This window comes from Cibotium barometz, chromosome 30 (assembly GCF_041138505.1).
Source record: "Cibotium barometz isolate CiBa-2024 chromosome 30, ASM4113850v1, whole genome shotgun sequence".
NCBI classification, from domain to species: domain Eukaryota; kingdom Viridiplantae; phylum Streptophyta; class Polypodiopsida; order Cyatheales; family Cibotiaceae; genus Cibotium; species Cibotium barometz.
In genome coordinates, this window is record NC_141075.1 from 31494366 (window position 1) to 31510690 (window position 16325).

The 16325-nt window shown below is 43.1% G+C and overlaps 1 protein-coding gene across 5 annotated transcripts in view; it reads right to left on the reverse strand.

Annotated features, from left to right (window-relative positions):
* The window catches only part of LOC147621385 (uncharacterized), a 152962-nt gene extending 140830 nt beyond the window's left edge, over window positions 1–12132 (reverse strand). For all 5 annotated transcript variants that reach the window (XR_015269820.1, XM_086824139.1, XM_086824141.1 and 2 more), the window contains exon 1: window positions 10569–12132. Coding sequence is in view for 4 of the 5 variants with exons in the window: in XM_086824139.1 (XP_086680265.1) it covers window positions 10569–11744 (1176 nt within the window). In the remaining variant the exon portion in view is untranslated. The remainder of the gene's footprint in view (window positions 1–10568) is intronic.
* Window positions 12133–16325: the final 4193 nt, after the last annotated feature.

A 16325-nucleotide genomic window follows, 5' to 3' on the forward strand; every position in this document is an offset into this window, starting at 1 on the left:
ATGCCTGGACTAGGACGGTGTACACCACAGTGAACGCAGGGTCCCCTCTAGGGCAGTATGCCCTCAGGAGTTGTCACAAGCTATAGGAGGAACGTGAGCTATGGGGCGCACGCATAGCTCACTAGCACACATAACACACACACATGAGCAAGAACACAAATAAGCAAGAGCACGCAGATGAGCAAGAACAATAAGAATGGCGAGAACGGGAGACCACGAAATAGATGAGACTAGTATTGCTAGAATTATCCCCATCACACAATCCCATATCCCTTTGTACAATGCCGCTTGGCCTTTGGGCTGGACCTACACAGTGGACAGCAGCGCCTAGTTCATCGCCTCCCAGCCTTGTCACTATCCATCTCGACTCTCCAAGCAGCATGGTTTCAAAGTGGTGGGACGAGGTTGATCGCAGCAGCAAATTTTCCAACAAAGCAGGGAAGTGGAAGTGCCACTATTATGGCAGCGAGAAGAATGGAGGAACGGATAGAGTCCATTCGGCGTGGCCATCTCATTGGAGAGAAAGGCCACAGCATCAACTTTTTCCCTCTCATTCCGAATGCAAAGAAGGCTGCTCTTACCGCATTCGTAACTTCATTGGATGCACCTAAACCGGGGAGGCCACTAGCACCTATGGCATGAGTTGTTTCTTCATCATTAGGCTCAGGAGGAGATGGAGCCCCCTCTTCCACTCCTTCCAGGGCTTCTCATGTAGGGCCCTCTACAGTTCCTTCTCGCTCTCTCATTCCATTAGGCGAGCCTTGCAACTACATGGCATCCAGGTAGGAGGGCACATGTAGAAGCAACTGTTGCTCATTTCTTTTGTAGTTGTGGCATATCTTTCAATGCCGCAAGATCTCCTTATTACAAGGAGATGGTTCAAGAGATTGCAAGGTTTGGTTCCACTTATGAGCCACCAAGCTTTGAGGCTTTGAAGACCAAGCTTTTACACGATGAGAAGGCATCCATTGAGCTAGCATTGGAGACCATCCAGGAGGGGTGGCAGAAGCATGGGGTCACTCTCATTGGAGATGGTTGGAGCGTCACAAGGTCCCACTCCATTCAGGGCATCGTTGCATACTCAAGGGGTAAGTCATACTTTGTGAGTTCCATTGACAACTCCGAGGAAGGGAAGCCCACAAAGAGACTTGCTGATATTTGGAGTTGCTGGGGAGTTCATGGAGGAGCGCTTCATTGGCTTCATGTCTCATAGCAACAATGACTCAGTTGGTAGTCACAAAGCAGAGGGAGATGCAATTGATGCAGATTCTGCAAATGCCACATATGCAGACTTGTCATTCCCATGATTGATCACTGTACTATGTAACTATGGCCAAATTTCCAATGACATCCATGCATATGAAAACATCTTCAAACAAGTTGTGTCATTGAAGAGGTTGAATCCACAGCTTCTTTCAAAGAAAAATCTCACTCCCAAATCTCAATATCTTGCCACAAGCAGCTATGCTCCACTGGCATTGTAACACGCGGAAGCTCTGAGGGTCTTCTTTCAGCCCTAAACACTCCTGGAAACATGCTGATGCAAAACGCAGATATGAAGAGAGAGTAGAGAGAGAGAGAGATATGCTGGAAATTCAGTATATTCATATAGTACAAAAAGGTACTCCTAATCTACAGCCCTTGGTTGCCTTCATAAAAGGTGAACATCACCAAAATTTGGTCCTAAAGCTGGACCTTAAGGACCCAACTCCTAGAGAGTTGAATGATTACAACTATGAGCACTCATGCCTTTATACAGGCTTCTTGAACCAAAGATGAGCTGGCCGACCCAGCCGACTGGACACTTTTTCCCATAAATTGTAACGCCTGCAGCCGCCTTGCTCTTCAATTCGGTCGACCACTCTTGTAAGCAGCCGACAGCTTCTTGCTTAATTCTGGTACAGCCGACAAGCCTTCCTCTTCATGCCCTCCAGCCTTGCTCCAAGTCCACACTGGCCTTGTGCTCCAAAATCCTAGCTCTACTTGTCCTTTTCTGGCTGCCCCTTCTCGATTAGCCCTGAGAAGGTACACGAGCATGTCATGCACATGACATCCTCCTCTGCTAAACTTGATGACGGGATTCCAACTTGTTCTTGGATGACTGTCATCATCCCAATCTTTTCCCGAAGTCCATCTGTCATCCATCCATCCCTGGCAAACCCTTTTCTCTGAAAACCCAGCCCGGTCTCCAAAACCACTCTGTCTCAAAATAAGATCTATGCATCTGTTCCATCTAGTCCCCAATCCATTCCTGCCCTGACTCTGAACATTGTCTTGGTCTTCATTCCTGAGAAATGAGTCTGGCACTCTCACATCACTCCTTGGATGATAAACCTCCCTTGGGACTGTTGCCTGAGAACCTATCTAGCTCACAGGACTGCCATCCCCTTTGGCTTTGTGGAACACCACCGACCAACCTCTTGGGAGCTCTTCCCGATTCTGTGTTCCTTGCCTTGGGCTTCGTACTCATGTACTTTCCTGTACCTTGAAACTGTACACCATCATACGGGACTGAATCAATGTCTAGCTTTGCTGAGCCTGATGCTTTGATACCAATGTAACACGCGGAAGCTCTGAGGGTCTTCTTTCAGCCCTAAACACTCCTAGAAACATGCTGATGCAAAACACAGATACGACGAGAGAGAGAGAGAGAGAGAGAGAGAGAGAGAGAGAGAGAGAGAGATGCTGGAAATTCAGTATATTCATATAGTACAAAAAGGTACTCCTAATCTACAGCCCTTGGCTGCCTTCATAAAAGGTGAACATCACCAAAATCTGGTCCTAAAGCTGGACCCTAAGGATCAAACTCCTAGAGAGTTGAATGAATACAACTATGAGCATTCATGCCTTTATAATATAGGCTTCTTGAACCAGAGATGAGCTGGCCGACTGCTGTCGGACCAGTCGACTGGGCACTTTTTCCCATAAATTGTAACGCCTGCAGCCGCCTTGCTCTCCAATTCGGTCGACCACTCCTGTAAGCAGCCGACAACTTCTTGCTTAATTCTGGTACAGCCGACAGGCCTTCCTCTTCATGCCCTCCAACCTTGCTCCAAGTCCACACTGACCTTGTGCTCCAAAATCCTAGCTCTAATTGTCCTTTTCTGGCTGCCCCTTCTGGATTAGCCCTGAGAAGGTACATGAGCATGTCATGCACATGACAGGCATCCATACACATGAAAATGAGTGTCCCAGGCCGAGACATAGGAGACCTTAATGGCCAAGAATGCAGATGTATAGTAGATTAGAGAACACAAAGAAGTTGTTACCCAAAAACGGTTGCCAAATGCAGACTCCTTCCAGCTTTAGGTTAAAGTAGTGATAAAAGAAGGGGTTTCTACAAATTAGGGTTTTTAAAAATTAGGGTTTCACATAGACGCAAATCTAATGAGAGAGAGAGAGTGAGAGAGAATGAGCCTTGGCCCAATTCTGGCAAAATATTATCATTGGGCCACCTCCCAAGTGCCCATAACTCTCCCAACAGTGGGAGGGTAACCAAGTCTTGGCTAGTCACCCAAACTCACTTATAAGCTGTCTACCCATACTTTAATGAAGTGTGAACGAAAGTCATTTATAACTTGCCCGCCCACACTTCAATGAGGTGTGGACTTGCAAAACAACAAATTTAGCCATAACTCTTAAATAAGGAAACATAGAGTTTAGGGGAACACCTACCACCTATCTACAGTCCACAAGCTAGGTCAAAATATAGATTCACGTGCACAGTTCACAGGCAGGCATCCCCTGCCCGTAAACTATACATATAGATCTTGCAGGCAGTAAAACAATGCACGTAAAAACAATTTCGTACATGCAAGTATGCCATGCATAAGAATGTCTTGGACAATCTCCCTTTCATTTAGCTTGTAAGAAATGGTCATTCTGGGTGTAGATATTACATCCCCAAGCCAACCGGAATACCATAATCTGGACATGGGCACGGACGAAAATCCCCAATATCTCATGTCCAGCCTACTGGTTCCTGGTGTAGACATCAGTCTCCTACCATGAGGTGCCAGTCCACATGACCCTTGGCGTAGACGTAAATCCCTTGCCGTGTCATGTCCGCACTATGGAGCCCGTCCATTGGTCCGAAAGCATAGAGAAGGCTGCCACAACACCCCCCCCCCCCCCCGGGCGCAACTTCTAAGTAGTTGATCGCATCTGAAAAGTTTCCAAGTAAGCTGCGGATATCCATCCATTTAGCATCCATGGGTGAATAATTTTTGAACTTCACAAGGTAGCGTCTTTGAAGTTTGCCACCTGCAAGCTTACGCTCCTTGTAAAACACAATCTGATCTGGCTGTAACACCTCTTCCAGCTCATCCACTTCAGGTGGATCTTCCATAACCGGCTCTTTAGGCTCCAGTCCCCATAGTACTGGTAGAGAGCTTAGGACACATCCCCTCTTTTCCAGGCCGTCTTCTAAGTCTGGCTTTCTCGAATTTCAACAATACCCAATCATTCTCTTTGATGTCCAATTGTCTTCTATGCTTATCTGCAGCCTTTTTATGCTTCTCTTGAGAACGCTCAATGGTTGTCCACACATGTGCAAAGGCAATATCAAGGTCCTTGATAAATTCATTGGCGGAAAATATCTCATCCTTTATACGAAGGATGGGTGGCAATACCACTTTGCCATACATGATCTCAAATGGGACCTTTCCTGTAGAAGCATGCACTGTGTTATTATATGCAAATTCCACAAGTGGCAAATACTTCTCCCAAGAACTTTTCTGATCAGCCACATAGCATTTAAGCAAATCTAATACGGCTGAATTTGCAGCTTCACTTTGTCCATCCGTTTGAGGATGATATGCTGATGAAAAATTCAGCTTAGTGCCCATATTGTCAAAAAGAGCTCTCCAAAAGAGACTCGTTGTCTTGGGATCTCTGTCCCCCACAACTAATTTGGGCATACCATGGTGCTTAAACACCTGTGACATAAACATTCTAACCACATGCTCAGCTTTTATGGTCTTTTTGACAGGCAAGAAGTGAGCTTGCTTGCTAAACTTGTCCACAATAGTCCATATTGCATCATTGCCATACTATGTACGTGCATGTGCCTCTATGTCCTTCCGTATACCTGGCCAAAAAAAATACCGCTCAAATCATGTGTGTGGTAGGCATTATGCCTCTATGACCAGCATATGGAGGAGCATGGTACTCATCCAAAACCTTTTGCCTCATGTCTGACACCACACAGGCAATTATCTTTCATAAGATAACCCTCTTTGATCACATATGAGGCATGTGCATGACCAACCATCAAATCAGCCCAAATAGTGACAAAATCAACATCTGTATGATACAAATCACACATGGCAGACAAATTCCCATGGGAGACAACCGAAATGGCTGCTATACACGACTTTTGTGACAATAATGCATCTACCACTACATTCTTCTTTCCTAGGGTGTGCAAAATCTGAAAATGAAACATAGAGAGAAAATTGGCAGGCAATCATTGCAAAGTGAAATATGAACCTCCTGTAGTATGAGCATAAACCAAGAAAATTGTAAATCTCATGCACAGATTTAAGTTCCGACCAATCCTTAATGGCTTGGATCTTTGCAAGATCCATTCACATGCCATCTTGTGACAGTGTGTGTCCAAGATAGTGAATCTCCGAGAGGAAAAATTCACTCTTTTTGCCATTAATCATGAGCTTATGTTTCCTCGATTCATCAAAGACCACTTTCAAGTGCGTCTTATGTTGTTTCTCATCTTTCTATCGTTCAGGAGCTTCGGACCTTTTCCTATCCAAAGAAAGATCAACGAGGTGTCAATGAAATTGAAGCCACCTCCAAGTTGGACTATGCATGATGTGTTCCATGTCAGTTGGCTAAAACCATATGCAAGTCCAATCCCTTCAGAAAATAAAGAAGAAGCGGAACCAAACATAGTTGATGAAGCTGAAGTGATGGTTCCCGAACAGATCCTTTTGCACCATTTCTGTAAACCGGTCTCGGTCTTCAAACAAAACCAAAGGACAATGCAAAAACAAACTTGCACACAAAACACTTCAACACCATTGAGGACCTAGAAAAGGAAAACAAACAGGGGGAGCTAGAGTGCTCTTGCAAACAGTACACGGACACCGATTGGCCCTAAAACGCAGTGGCGCCCCTTGCGGTATTTCTTTAATTGATTATAAGAGCTTGGATTACAAAAAGGCTGGAAACTCAGGCGGCCGTCACAGTAGAACTCCTAAAGCTTGCAAAGACCCTACATCATGGCTTCATATCCACTCGGTATCCACAAACAAGTCCAACCATTGTTCACATCAAAAGACTCTCACACATTGAGTCTGCATACAGAAGCTTTCTCCCATGATCAGGGCTGCCACAACCATCCATAGCCTCTCACCCTGTGAACAGCATCACACCCTCACAACACAGACTCCCAAACTGTCTCCCAAAAGAGAACTCGCATCACAACACAGCATACCATACAGTCGACACACCTATACCAACCCTCTCTACCTTCCAAGGGTACTATCCATCTCTGTCATGGATTCCCTGTCCCCTGTCCAATCAGTAGCAATGTTATACCAAACATGTGTCCATTCCTGTACCTTCTACCTGCATATGACCTATCTCCTGGAGAACCATAAACATGTTTCCTCGAGAAACCTACGAACTGTTTCCACGTGAAACCCTTAGGCTTGTTTCCCTTTGGAACCTTTGTTCTGTTTCCATACAGAACCATTCAAAGCACCATTCAACAACAGTGCCAACAACAGCATACATCTAGTTACCTGTTCCCTCATGAAACATCTGGAAACGTAGAGATGCCCATAACTGTAGGTCCCTCTGTTCCTTTCCACCACCAGCAGGAAGAAAACAATCTCCTCCATGAGCATGCAGCCATGCGAGCTTGCATCACTCCCATGCCAAGGAACACATTCAATTGACCTGTACTTGCAGCCGGAAACCCAAGCACATAGCTGAATTTTCTGCCAAACAAAAATAGTCCATAAACAATCTCGGAATTGCTCATGTTCGTAGGCACATGCACTACCATGAAACAATCCATAAACCCTTTCCAAAACAGTCCCGAACCAAAGCAAAGAGAAGCTGAAAGTTCCTTCAGTTGAACGCCATCGAAATGATGTCTATGTTCATGTGGAACCAGCCCCTAGCTGCCTGTATGTCCAAAGAAACCACCCCCCTGGCCGCCTGCAAAAACACGCCTCCAAAAAGCACCCGTGCTGCTGGGCGTTTCATAGCAAGCAAGAGAGGGAAAGAGAAAGTACATCCGCCTGGCTGCCTCAGCCCGACACACACACACTTCTCTGCTGCAACCCGACTCCTGTTGTTCAGCCAATAGAGAAGCGCATCCAGCCCTCTGCTTTCCGCAGTCCAGCCAGGCAGCGTGTAAGTGTTGTCCCGCGTGTAAGTGTTGTCCAGCCATCAAGAGGCACTCTGTTTTCTGCAGTCCAATGCTCTGCTTTTTCACCAATCAAAAGGCGCCTAGCTGCCATGCCATCTGCTCGCCCTTCTCCAAGTGAGAGAAAAAGCCCTAGCGCATGTGTACCAATAGAGAGGCGCCTCCTTTCTACCCGCCAACCCCTCTTTTTTTTTTAAAGCACACGTGGCCCCAATAATAGCATATGGGCCACGTTTACTTTCATAAAAGGTATTATCAAGTTTTTAAAGGCTTTTGAAATCTTTTGTCCCCTCCCCCCACATGGGGTTGTGAAAAAGGGACCTTTATAAAACCTTGAGTCCGTTTTGACTTCCGAACCGATGCCATTCACACTGTCCACCATGTCCCCGAGCACACCTGCATACTGTCCAGAGAAAAACACGGTCGTGACAGTTTCAAGCACGGCTCCAACCGAAGACAAAGACAATTCCTCATGAAGTTTCAAGACCGAGGGACACACAAAGCAGTTTGACTTGACAAAGACTTCTTTGAAGACTATCAGGTTTCCGTCAAGCTAAGTAGAAGGGGATTTCAAGTGTATGCCGCACTTGGATGCCACATGGACATATCTGAATAGAAGGTACAGAACCAAGAGTGGAAATTGGTCCCATGTGATGTCACATGCACACCCAGTTGGTGTACAGGTGACATGGCATTCTTAGCATTCATGAGCATTGATCAGAGCATTCTTAGCATTAAGCATGGCATTCAAGCATTAGGCAACATTGTAGGCAGCCAACAGGAATATTCAGCAGCAGACTTGAGTATTCAGCAGGCCAACAGGGCACTATAGCCAGCCGATTGGCATTAATTCCAGCCGTGGACACATTCCCTCAACCGACTGCAGTAGGCACAGCCCAACCAGCATCTAGTTCACATATAAAAGGCAAAGCGCATCATTCAGTCCAATATCTCCATCGTTTTGGTGGTCTTCAGCCCAAGGTCCTAGGAAGGTGTGGAGTTCAACATTCAGAAGTAAGATAGTCAGCATTCAATTCATCTCCTGCCTCCTACATAGAGGAAAGCCAGCATCCAAAGGGTGGACCTCAGCATTGGAGAAGGACACAGTCAGTCATCATCATCATTCAACGTCTCTCTCTCTTCCGAGAAGGATACTCATTTAGGACAGGCATAGATCTATTCATAGATCTCATTGTAACCATCGCATTTAATATAGCTGCATTGCATTTGCATTGAAACCATTATATACCTAGATGAATCCAGGTCCCAAGAACATGCCCAAATTCACCTTATAAGAAAGTGCAATTTATAACCTCATGGTAGTCATCCACAAGACAATAAACCATCAACTCCATCATGCATAGTATGGACTAGATACTACGACATCCCCACTAATGTCATCAATGCCCAATAGTGGGTGTAGAACTTGGTATCAATATATGCTCCCACACACACACCCCCCACGCACACACAGCATACGTTCATACAAAGTCTGTGTACTGAGTTTCTGTCAGAGCTCCGAAGATAGAGGGCAGACTCAGTCATAATGAAGCCTAGCACCAAGGATCATAACAAATAGAAAGAATTATTACAACAAAAAAATAGTTGATAGGGAATATGCACCACTAAAGATAGAAAGAATTAACACAATATCAATTAATTGCAACTTGAACGAAAACTTCACAATGTGAAATTTGCATGTCCGCTAATACAGCATAAAGATATACCTAGATGAAACCAAGAACATGCCCAAATTCACCTTATAAGAAAGTGCAATTTATAACCTCATGGTAGTCATCCACAAGACAATAAACCATCAACTCCATCATGCATTGAAACCATTCTCTTTCTCTTAAGTGTTTCTAAATGAAGTTTAGTTAAGCCTAAGGTTGTTTTACTACGATCATTCCCTCACATGTCACATTGGTATCAGAGCGTTATAAGGTAACCAGCCTTAGTTCATCCCTTAAGTCATTCAGCACAAGACCTGGTCGTGGGGTATTTTCAGAGCAGGCCGACTCCTCTAAGAGCCAGCCGACCAGCACCTTGCCAAACCAGAATTCAGTTATAGCATCTCATAATTCACAAAGGGTTGTTGTGTTCCAAGGGCCAAGACAGCCGAGGGGAGCTCTCAGCCAAGGTGAAGAGTGCAGATCAAGAACCACATTTTTATTTGCAGAATTTGCATCATTCTAATAAAGCAAATAGACCATTCATGGTGGGGGCCCTACAAAGGGTATTCAGGACCCAATACGGTGTCCGACTCTCCCCCCCCCACACCGCCCCTCTCTCTCTCTCTCTCTCCATATCTCTGTCTATATTGTGTGTTATCTTCGTCAGCAAAAGATTGCTGAATTCTGAACATTGAAGTTACCGATTCTATCCACCGAGCTTCCGCATGTTACATTTCTCTCTCTTCTCTCTCTTTTACATGTCAAAAATCTTTATTTCTTTCTCTCATTAATGCAACCGGGAGATTTCCATCAATGACTTGAGAGACCAGGTCACTTGCAGAGGCAAATAGTCACTTGCAGAGGCAAATAGTCACATGCTACAAGAAAAGCCATAGGTCAGATTAGAGTCTGTTCACATCGTTAGAGATGAAAATAAACCTTGTATAGGGTTTCCCAATCACAGATTGCTTGCAACACCTGCAACCTAGGTGAGACAGGAAAGACCCAGATGGAGGAGCATTATATTTGTAAACTTATTCTCTACTATCACATCTTCTTCAGTAACCCAATCTTGGGGAGTACTCTTCTATTTCCCAGAGCCAAATCATTGAGTATTATCTTCCATTTCAAAGAAGTGTATCAGGCAGCTATGCACCTGAGACCACCTGTAGTCTGCTCCTCAAATCCACTATACATCTGAACTAGAAATCCTTATGAAAACCTTCAGTTTGTAGGCTTTGCTTGAGAAACTTCAAAGACCCACCCCATGGGTACTGTAAACCATGACTCAGCATACCCTCTGGTTGGTTGAAAACTCTTGCCAAAAACTTGTTGCAATTAGACATTTATTTTACAGCAACATGATGTAATTAATGAACTTGATGTAGTGTTGTATATGTGTACACCACATGTGTGGCTAAACTTCCATAAAGAAGAATTAAAGACCTACTACAGTGCATGTAAACCGAGCTATCCACTCATTTGGAAAGAATGCGTACCTGCAGGATGAACTTGATTCTTGAGGCCATCCTTTTTGCCAAAATACTGTCCTTGCCTGTTCCAATGGCTTCCTTTAGTTTCATGTTTTTTGCAGAGTAATGTGCGTTAGGAGCACACATCAATAATTCGGACTTCTTGGTATCAGATTCATCCACATTCTCTGGTTCATGAAAAAGCACTCTGCTATTACTACACTCTTCCAAGCTTCTCTGTGTGTGATTCCCTACAACACGTTGGTCTTTCAACATATCAACTTGGCATGCTGTAGGGTCAGATGAGTCGGAGGAAGACAAGTGGGTGCAAGCACTAGCTTCGAAATCTTTCTTTTGTTCCAAAGGATTGTGTTCAGAGATCAGTGACTCTGTGCAAACATGAGCTGAATCATTTCCAAATGATACAGTGGTTGTGCTTCTCCATCCTGTTCGACACTCTCCAAATACTGGCCAATTGATTTTACTGGCACCAATTACAATTTCAGGTTCACGTGGCTTTTGTTCCTGAAGCTCTCCAGCTTGTAAAGCCTCAGGTATATGAGACCGCATGCCTGCCTTACTCAAATCAGGTAGCATAGAACTCTGTGTTGATTGTTTGGCTTCAACTTGAAAGGATCTAGGTGCTGTGAGAACTAGGTTGCCCCCATTTGCAGTGAAAACAGTGGTGGCAGTGATACGGATGACATCTTTTCTGACAGAATCATGGTGATCTATGATGGCAGTGCCATTGTGGGTGATCTCTTGACCACATGGGCCATATGAAGCCGAGCAGATTGGCCCTGTGGAGCCATGTAAGCACGGCCTAAAGCTCTGATGGTCAATGGAGTTAGGGCTACACACAGAGTACTCTTCTGAATTGTAGGGCTGGTATGTTGAAACATGATCTAGAACATCCGGCCTGGTGTATTTTCCAATAGGGCTTGCTTGAACGGATGCATCGCTCAGAGTGATGCATTTGCCACCCTTGTTTGAGCTGGTAACTAGCTGTTTTAGGGTTTGGGGAGAGTCCCAGGCAGAGTTTTCTGAGCTTTCTTCTGATGAATCAACATGGTGATGATGGTGAGGGCAACAGAGAGAGGAGCGGATGCACCTGAGTTCGTCTTGAAACCTGCGAGACTCGGCACGAAGGCGAGCTAGGCCCTCATTCTTACCCTGGTGGCACATGGTGTGGCATTTCTTCATCTCTCCGGCATCGCCGTAGCTGGAGCTTAGCTTAATCTTTCTGTGTTGTATTTTTTCATCTCTCAGACATGGCAATAGCTGGATCTTAGCTTGATTTTTCTGTCATGTGGGTGACATTGTTCAGAACCCCATCTTAGTTCAATCTTATTGTGTACTAATCTCTCATCTCTCCGGGATCACCATAGCTCGACCTTCTGCCAGAGACACCGCCGTAGCTCGACCTTCTGCATACATCATAGAGGTTTTTGCAGAAAGAACCCTGGTGGGCTTACAGAACGTAGGAACGGAGATATAAGGGTTTGGCCAGAACTAGGCATGAAGGCTTCGCCATAGCTCGTTATGCAGACGTGACCAACAAAGAGCAAGACTTCGCATATTGCCTAAGGTGGCAAAGGATACAATAAAGAAAGAACGTTCTTGCCATGAGCTCTAAGATTATTTAAATTCAAGCTAAGTTTATCAAAACAAAAATGTAGCACACATATAAATAGTGCAAAAGAGGACTCTACTATTTAAATTGAAGCTACATTTCTCAAAACAAAAGTGTAGCACACATATAAATAGTGCAAAAGACAACTCTACTAGTATAGTAGATTGTCGTGTGTATAGCACGAAAGTAACACTCAACCTCTTGGAAAGCTTTCAAAGAAACTACAAGTCAACCACTATGCATCCTTTGTTCTGTGATTCAGTGATACCAACTCTCAAAGTTAAAAATCCTAAGGAAAAATCAACACGCATGTAGAGACAGAGAAGAGAAAGAGAGAGAGGAAGAGAAGGAGTGTGAGGATGGGCGCTCAACACATCATGGGAAGAAGTAAAGTCCCCCTCCTCCGAGAGGAATTGTTTCTTATATTACATTAAGTAGTGGGCTCACCCATAGGAGAAGGATCCATTTGACAAAACCAAAAAAAAAAACTATTAGGCCAATCTAAAGCCGAACTTTAATGATTGATCAATGACATTGCCCTCTCAGTACTTTTCATTCCCTTGTACATGAGGTGTATGAAGCAATTATTGATCTTCTTAGTATTAATGTCACCCTAAAGAAGCTAGATTTAAGTAATCATCTTTTTGTATGTTAAATGTAGGTACGTGATGATTGACACCATAACTTTTTGAATTATGACATCTCCAGCAAGACAAAGATTGATGTCAGAACGTCTCTGTTGAGAGTTGTTTCATCGGCAAATACGGCCATGTTGGCCAAAAGATGTTGATGATGATGATGTATTAGACCTATAACTTCGAATGATGTCCATGGTTGCAGTATGGTAGTTATGATGGAGAAATTGGATAAATTCTCATGCCAAGCCTAGTGGATTTAGAGCAGTTATGATGGAGAAATTGGATAAATTAGACCTATAACTTCGAATGATGTCCATGGTTGCAGTATGGTAGTTATGATGGAGAAATTGGATAAATTCTCATGCCAAGCCTAGTGGATTTAGAGCAAATGGACCTATAACTTCTAATGATGTCCATGGTTGCAGTATGGTAATTATGATGGAGAAATTGGATCAATTCTCATGCCAAGCCTAGAGGATTTAGTCTGGCCATTTCCTTCTGGATGGAAAGCGGATGTAAATTCCATTTTAGAACCTAAGTTCTTGAATAAAGCAACCCAAAAATGATTACAAAAAAGGCCATCTTGGTTAGAGAGAATGACTTTGGGAAAGCCATGGTGAGGATAGATAGTCTTAATGAATAGCTTTGCAACTTGAGGGGCAGACAAGGTCTTCTTGCAAGGTACAAAGTATGCTTGCTTGCTAAATCTATCAACTATGGTCCATATCATGTCATTATGAGAGGACAGTCGGCAAACCAGTAAATAAAGTCCATTGAAATCTCTTCCCATGGACCTTTGGGAAAAGGTAGGGGCATTAAAAGACCAAAAGATTCACCATGATGGCGTTTAATTCTTTGACACATAAATTTTGCAATGTCATGTTTCATGTCAGGCCAAAAGAAATATTCTTTACATGTAGCTAATGTGGATTGAATTCCTATATGTCCCATATAGCAGGAGCATGCATCTCAATTATGGCTAGTTCTCTAAATGGTACAGTGATGCAAAGTCTCTTTTGAAAGAACAAAAATCTATTTGCATAAGAGTAATCATTTAGTTGCAAAGAATTGTTAGCATGTATGGCATTCCATGGAGGGGAAAAATCAGGATCGTCGCCATATGAGTCAATCATAGCATCGAAAGATTGCACTTGAATAGCAGACACATTATTTAAATAAGCTCGTCAAATGAATTAGAATTGTAAACAGAACTTTGGTTATCATCAAGAGGTCTGCGACTAAGAGCATCTACAACTACATTAATGCGACGTGGTTGATATTGGATCATAGGGTGAAAATTTTGGATAAAAGAAGCCCATTTGATGTGGCGATCCGATATTAAAGATAGGGAGAAAATTTTGGATAAAAGAAGCCCATTTGATGTGGCGATCCAATATTAAAGATTGGGTCAACAAGTGCTTGATAGCTTGTTGATCTGTCTTTATTAGTACTTCAGATCCCATGAAATAATGCTTCCATATGTTGAGGGCATAGACAACAGCCAAAAGTTCCTTGTCATAGGTACTATACTTGGCTTCATTGGGTTTAAGCTTACGGCTCTCATAAGCTATGGGATGGTCATCTTGCATAAGGACTGCGCCTATGCCAGATCCACTAGCATCTGTGATAACTAAAAAGAAAGGACAGTCAAAAAATGGGAATTGTAGGACAAGTGCATAGGTTAATAAGTACTTCAAAGTTTTGAAGGACTTTCGCTGATTGTCACCCCATCGAAAAATTATCTTCTTGCAAAGCAAGATAGTCATGGGGGGAGAGCAATGAGTGAGAAATTCTTTACGAACTTGCGGTAAAAACCTGCTAGATTTAGAAAAGATCTAACTTCATGTGCGTTTTTAGGAGTACGCCAGTCTTAAATGGTCTGGACTTTCTTAGGGTCTACTCGAATACCATCGGGCCGATACAATATGGCCTAGATATTTTATCTCAGTTTGAAAGAAAGAACATTTATTAGGGTTAGCATATAATTGATTTTCTCGTAAATAAATCAAAGACATACTTAAGTGATCCTTGTGTTCCTCTTCAGAGTTACTATAAACGAGAATATCATCAAAGAAAACAATCACAAAGTTTTGATAATCTATAAAAATTTTGTTCATCATGCATGTAAATGTGGCAGGGGCATTAGTGAGACCGAAGGGCATGACAACGAACTCATAATCTCCTGATTGTGTATGAAAAGCGGTCTTGAAGATATCAGCAGGATCCATACGAATTTGATGATACCCAGACTTTAAGTCAATTTTACTAAATACACTTGCACCTTTCAATTTATCTAATAGGTCATCAATTCTAGGGATTGGTGGGTAGTGGTTCTTAACAATCACTTTATTTAGTGCTCTATAGTCTATGCACATCCTAAGGTTTTATTCTTTTTCTGCACAAGCAAGACATGCACACCAAACGAGGAGCTACTAGGGTTTCAGAGATGAAGTCATGTGAACTACCATCGTCATGTAAAACACATACTTCAGAATCATTTATATGACCTTTCATTCACAATAAAGCATGTAGCGAGGGAGGCATACTTCGATCAATAGATTCTGTGTTGTTCACCTTGGATTAAAAAGTGTCTTCACTCCAATCTAAAGAGAAATCAAGATCCTCAATAGCACTATCCTCTTTAATATAGTGGAGTTTTGCCAATGAAGGATTGTCCTTTGGAAGCTTAGCATGGCACTGAGACTGTTTATGGCCCAATTTATGACATTTATAACAAAAGATAGGATATTTGTGCTGCAAATCAGCATGTGGTGTGCACACGCTATTGTGGTTAAGCTGGGGCTTTGAATTTACATCATTTGGCTTGGAAATAGCCACATTAGATACATTTCTATTTGGAAAAGTGGATGCACAAGTGTTGTTAAAAGTGTTAGTGCATGGGGTTGGCGAAATTGAGTAGCTTTTTGAGAAGAGCGAACCATCGAGGCAATAGATTGAAACTCTTTCTCCACGTTGTGAGCGAAAGAAATTGCTTCATAGAATGAAGAGGCCTTCAAAGTGGTTATTTTCACTTATATAACACATTGAAGACCATCTTTGTATTTGCGTTGAAGTGAATCTTCATGCACATCTTCGAGCATGTGAAGGAATAAGAGGCATTGCCAAAAACGCTTAGTATATTGACTCATGTTTTCACCTTCAATCCATGAGAAATTTGACCATGCGCGGTATGCGTGAAGATGAAACTGAGGTGGTAAGAATGATTCTTTGACCTTCTCTTGGAATGAGGCCCAAGTGGTAGGACAATCAGTGCTATTGCGGAGCACGTTCCACCATAAAGCAGCTTTATCATTCATGTGGTTGGTGGCGCAGTTGATTTTGTCACACTCGAAAAAATGTTCTTCGGCAAAGTAGTCATCAAATAGACTCAACTGTGACAAAACAGTTTTTCCACCTTTGTGTGACCATCAAAGCGAGAAAATGTAAAGGAGCGATGACTTAACGTTTTTTCTTTGCGATTTTGTTGAGTGTCAAACGCGGCTCGCAAAATTT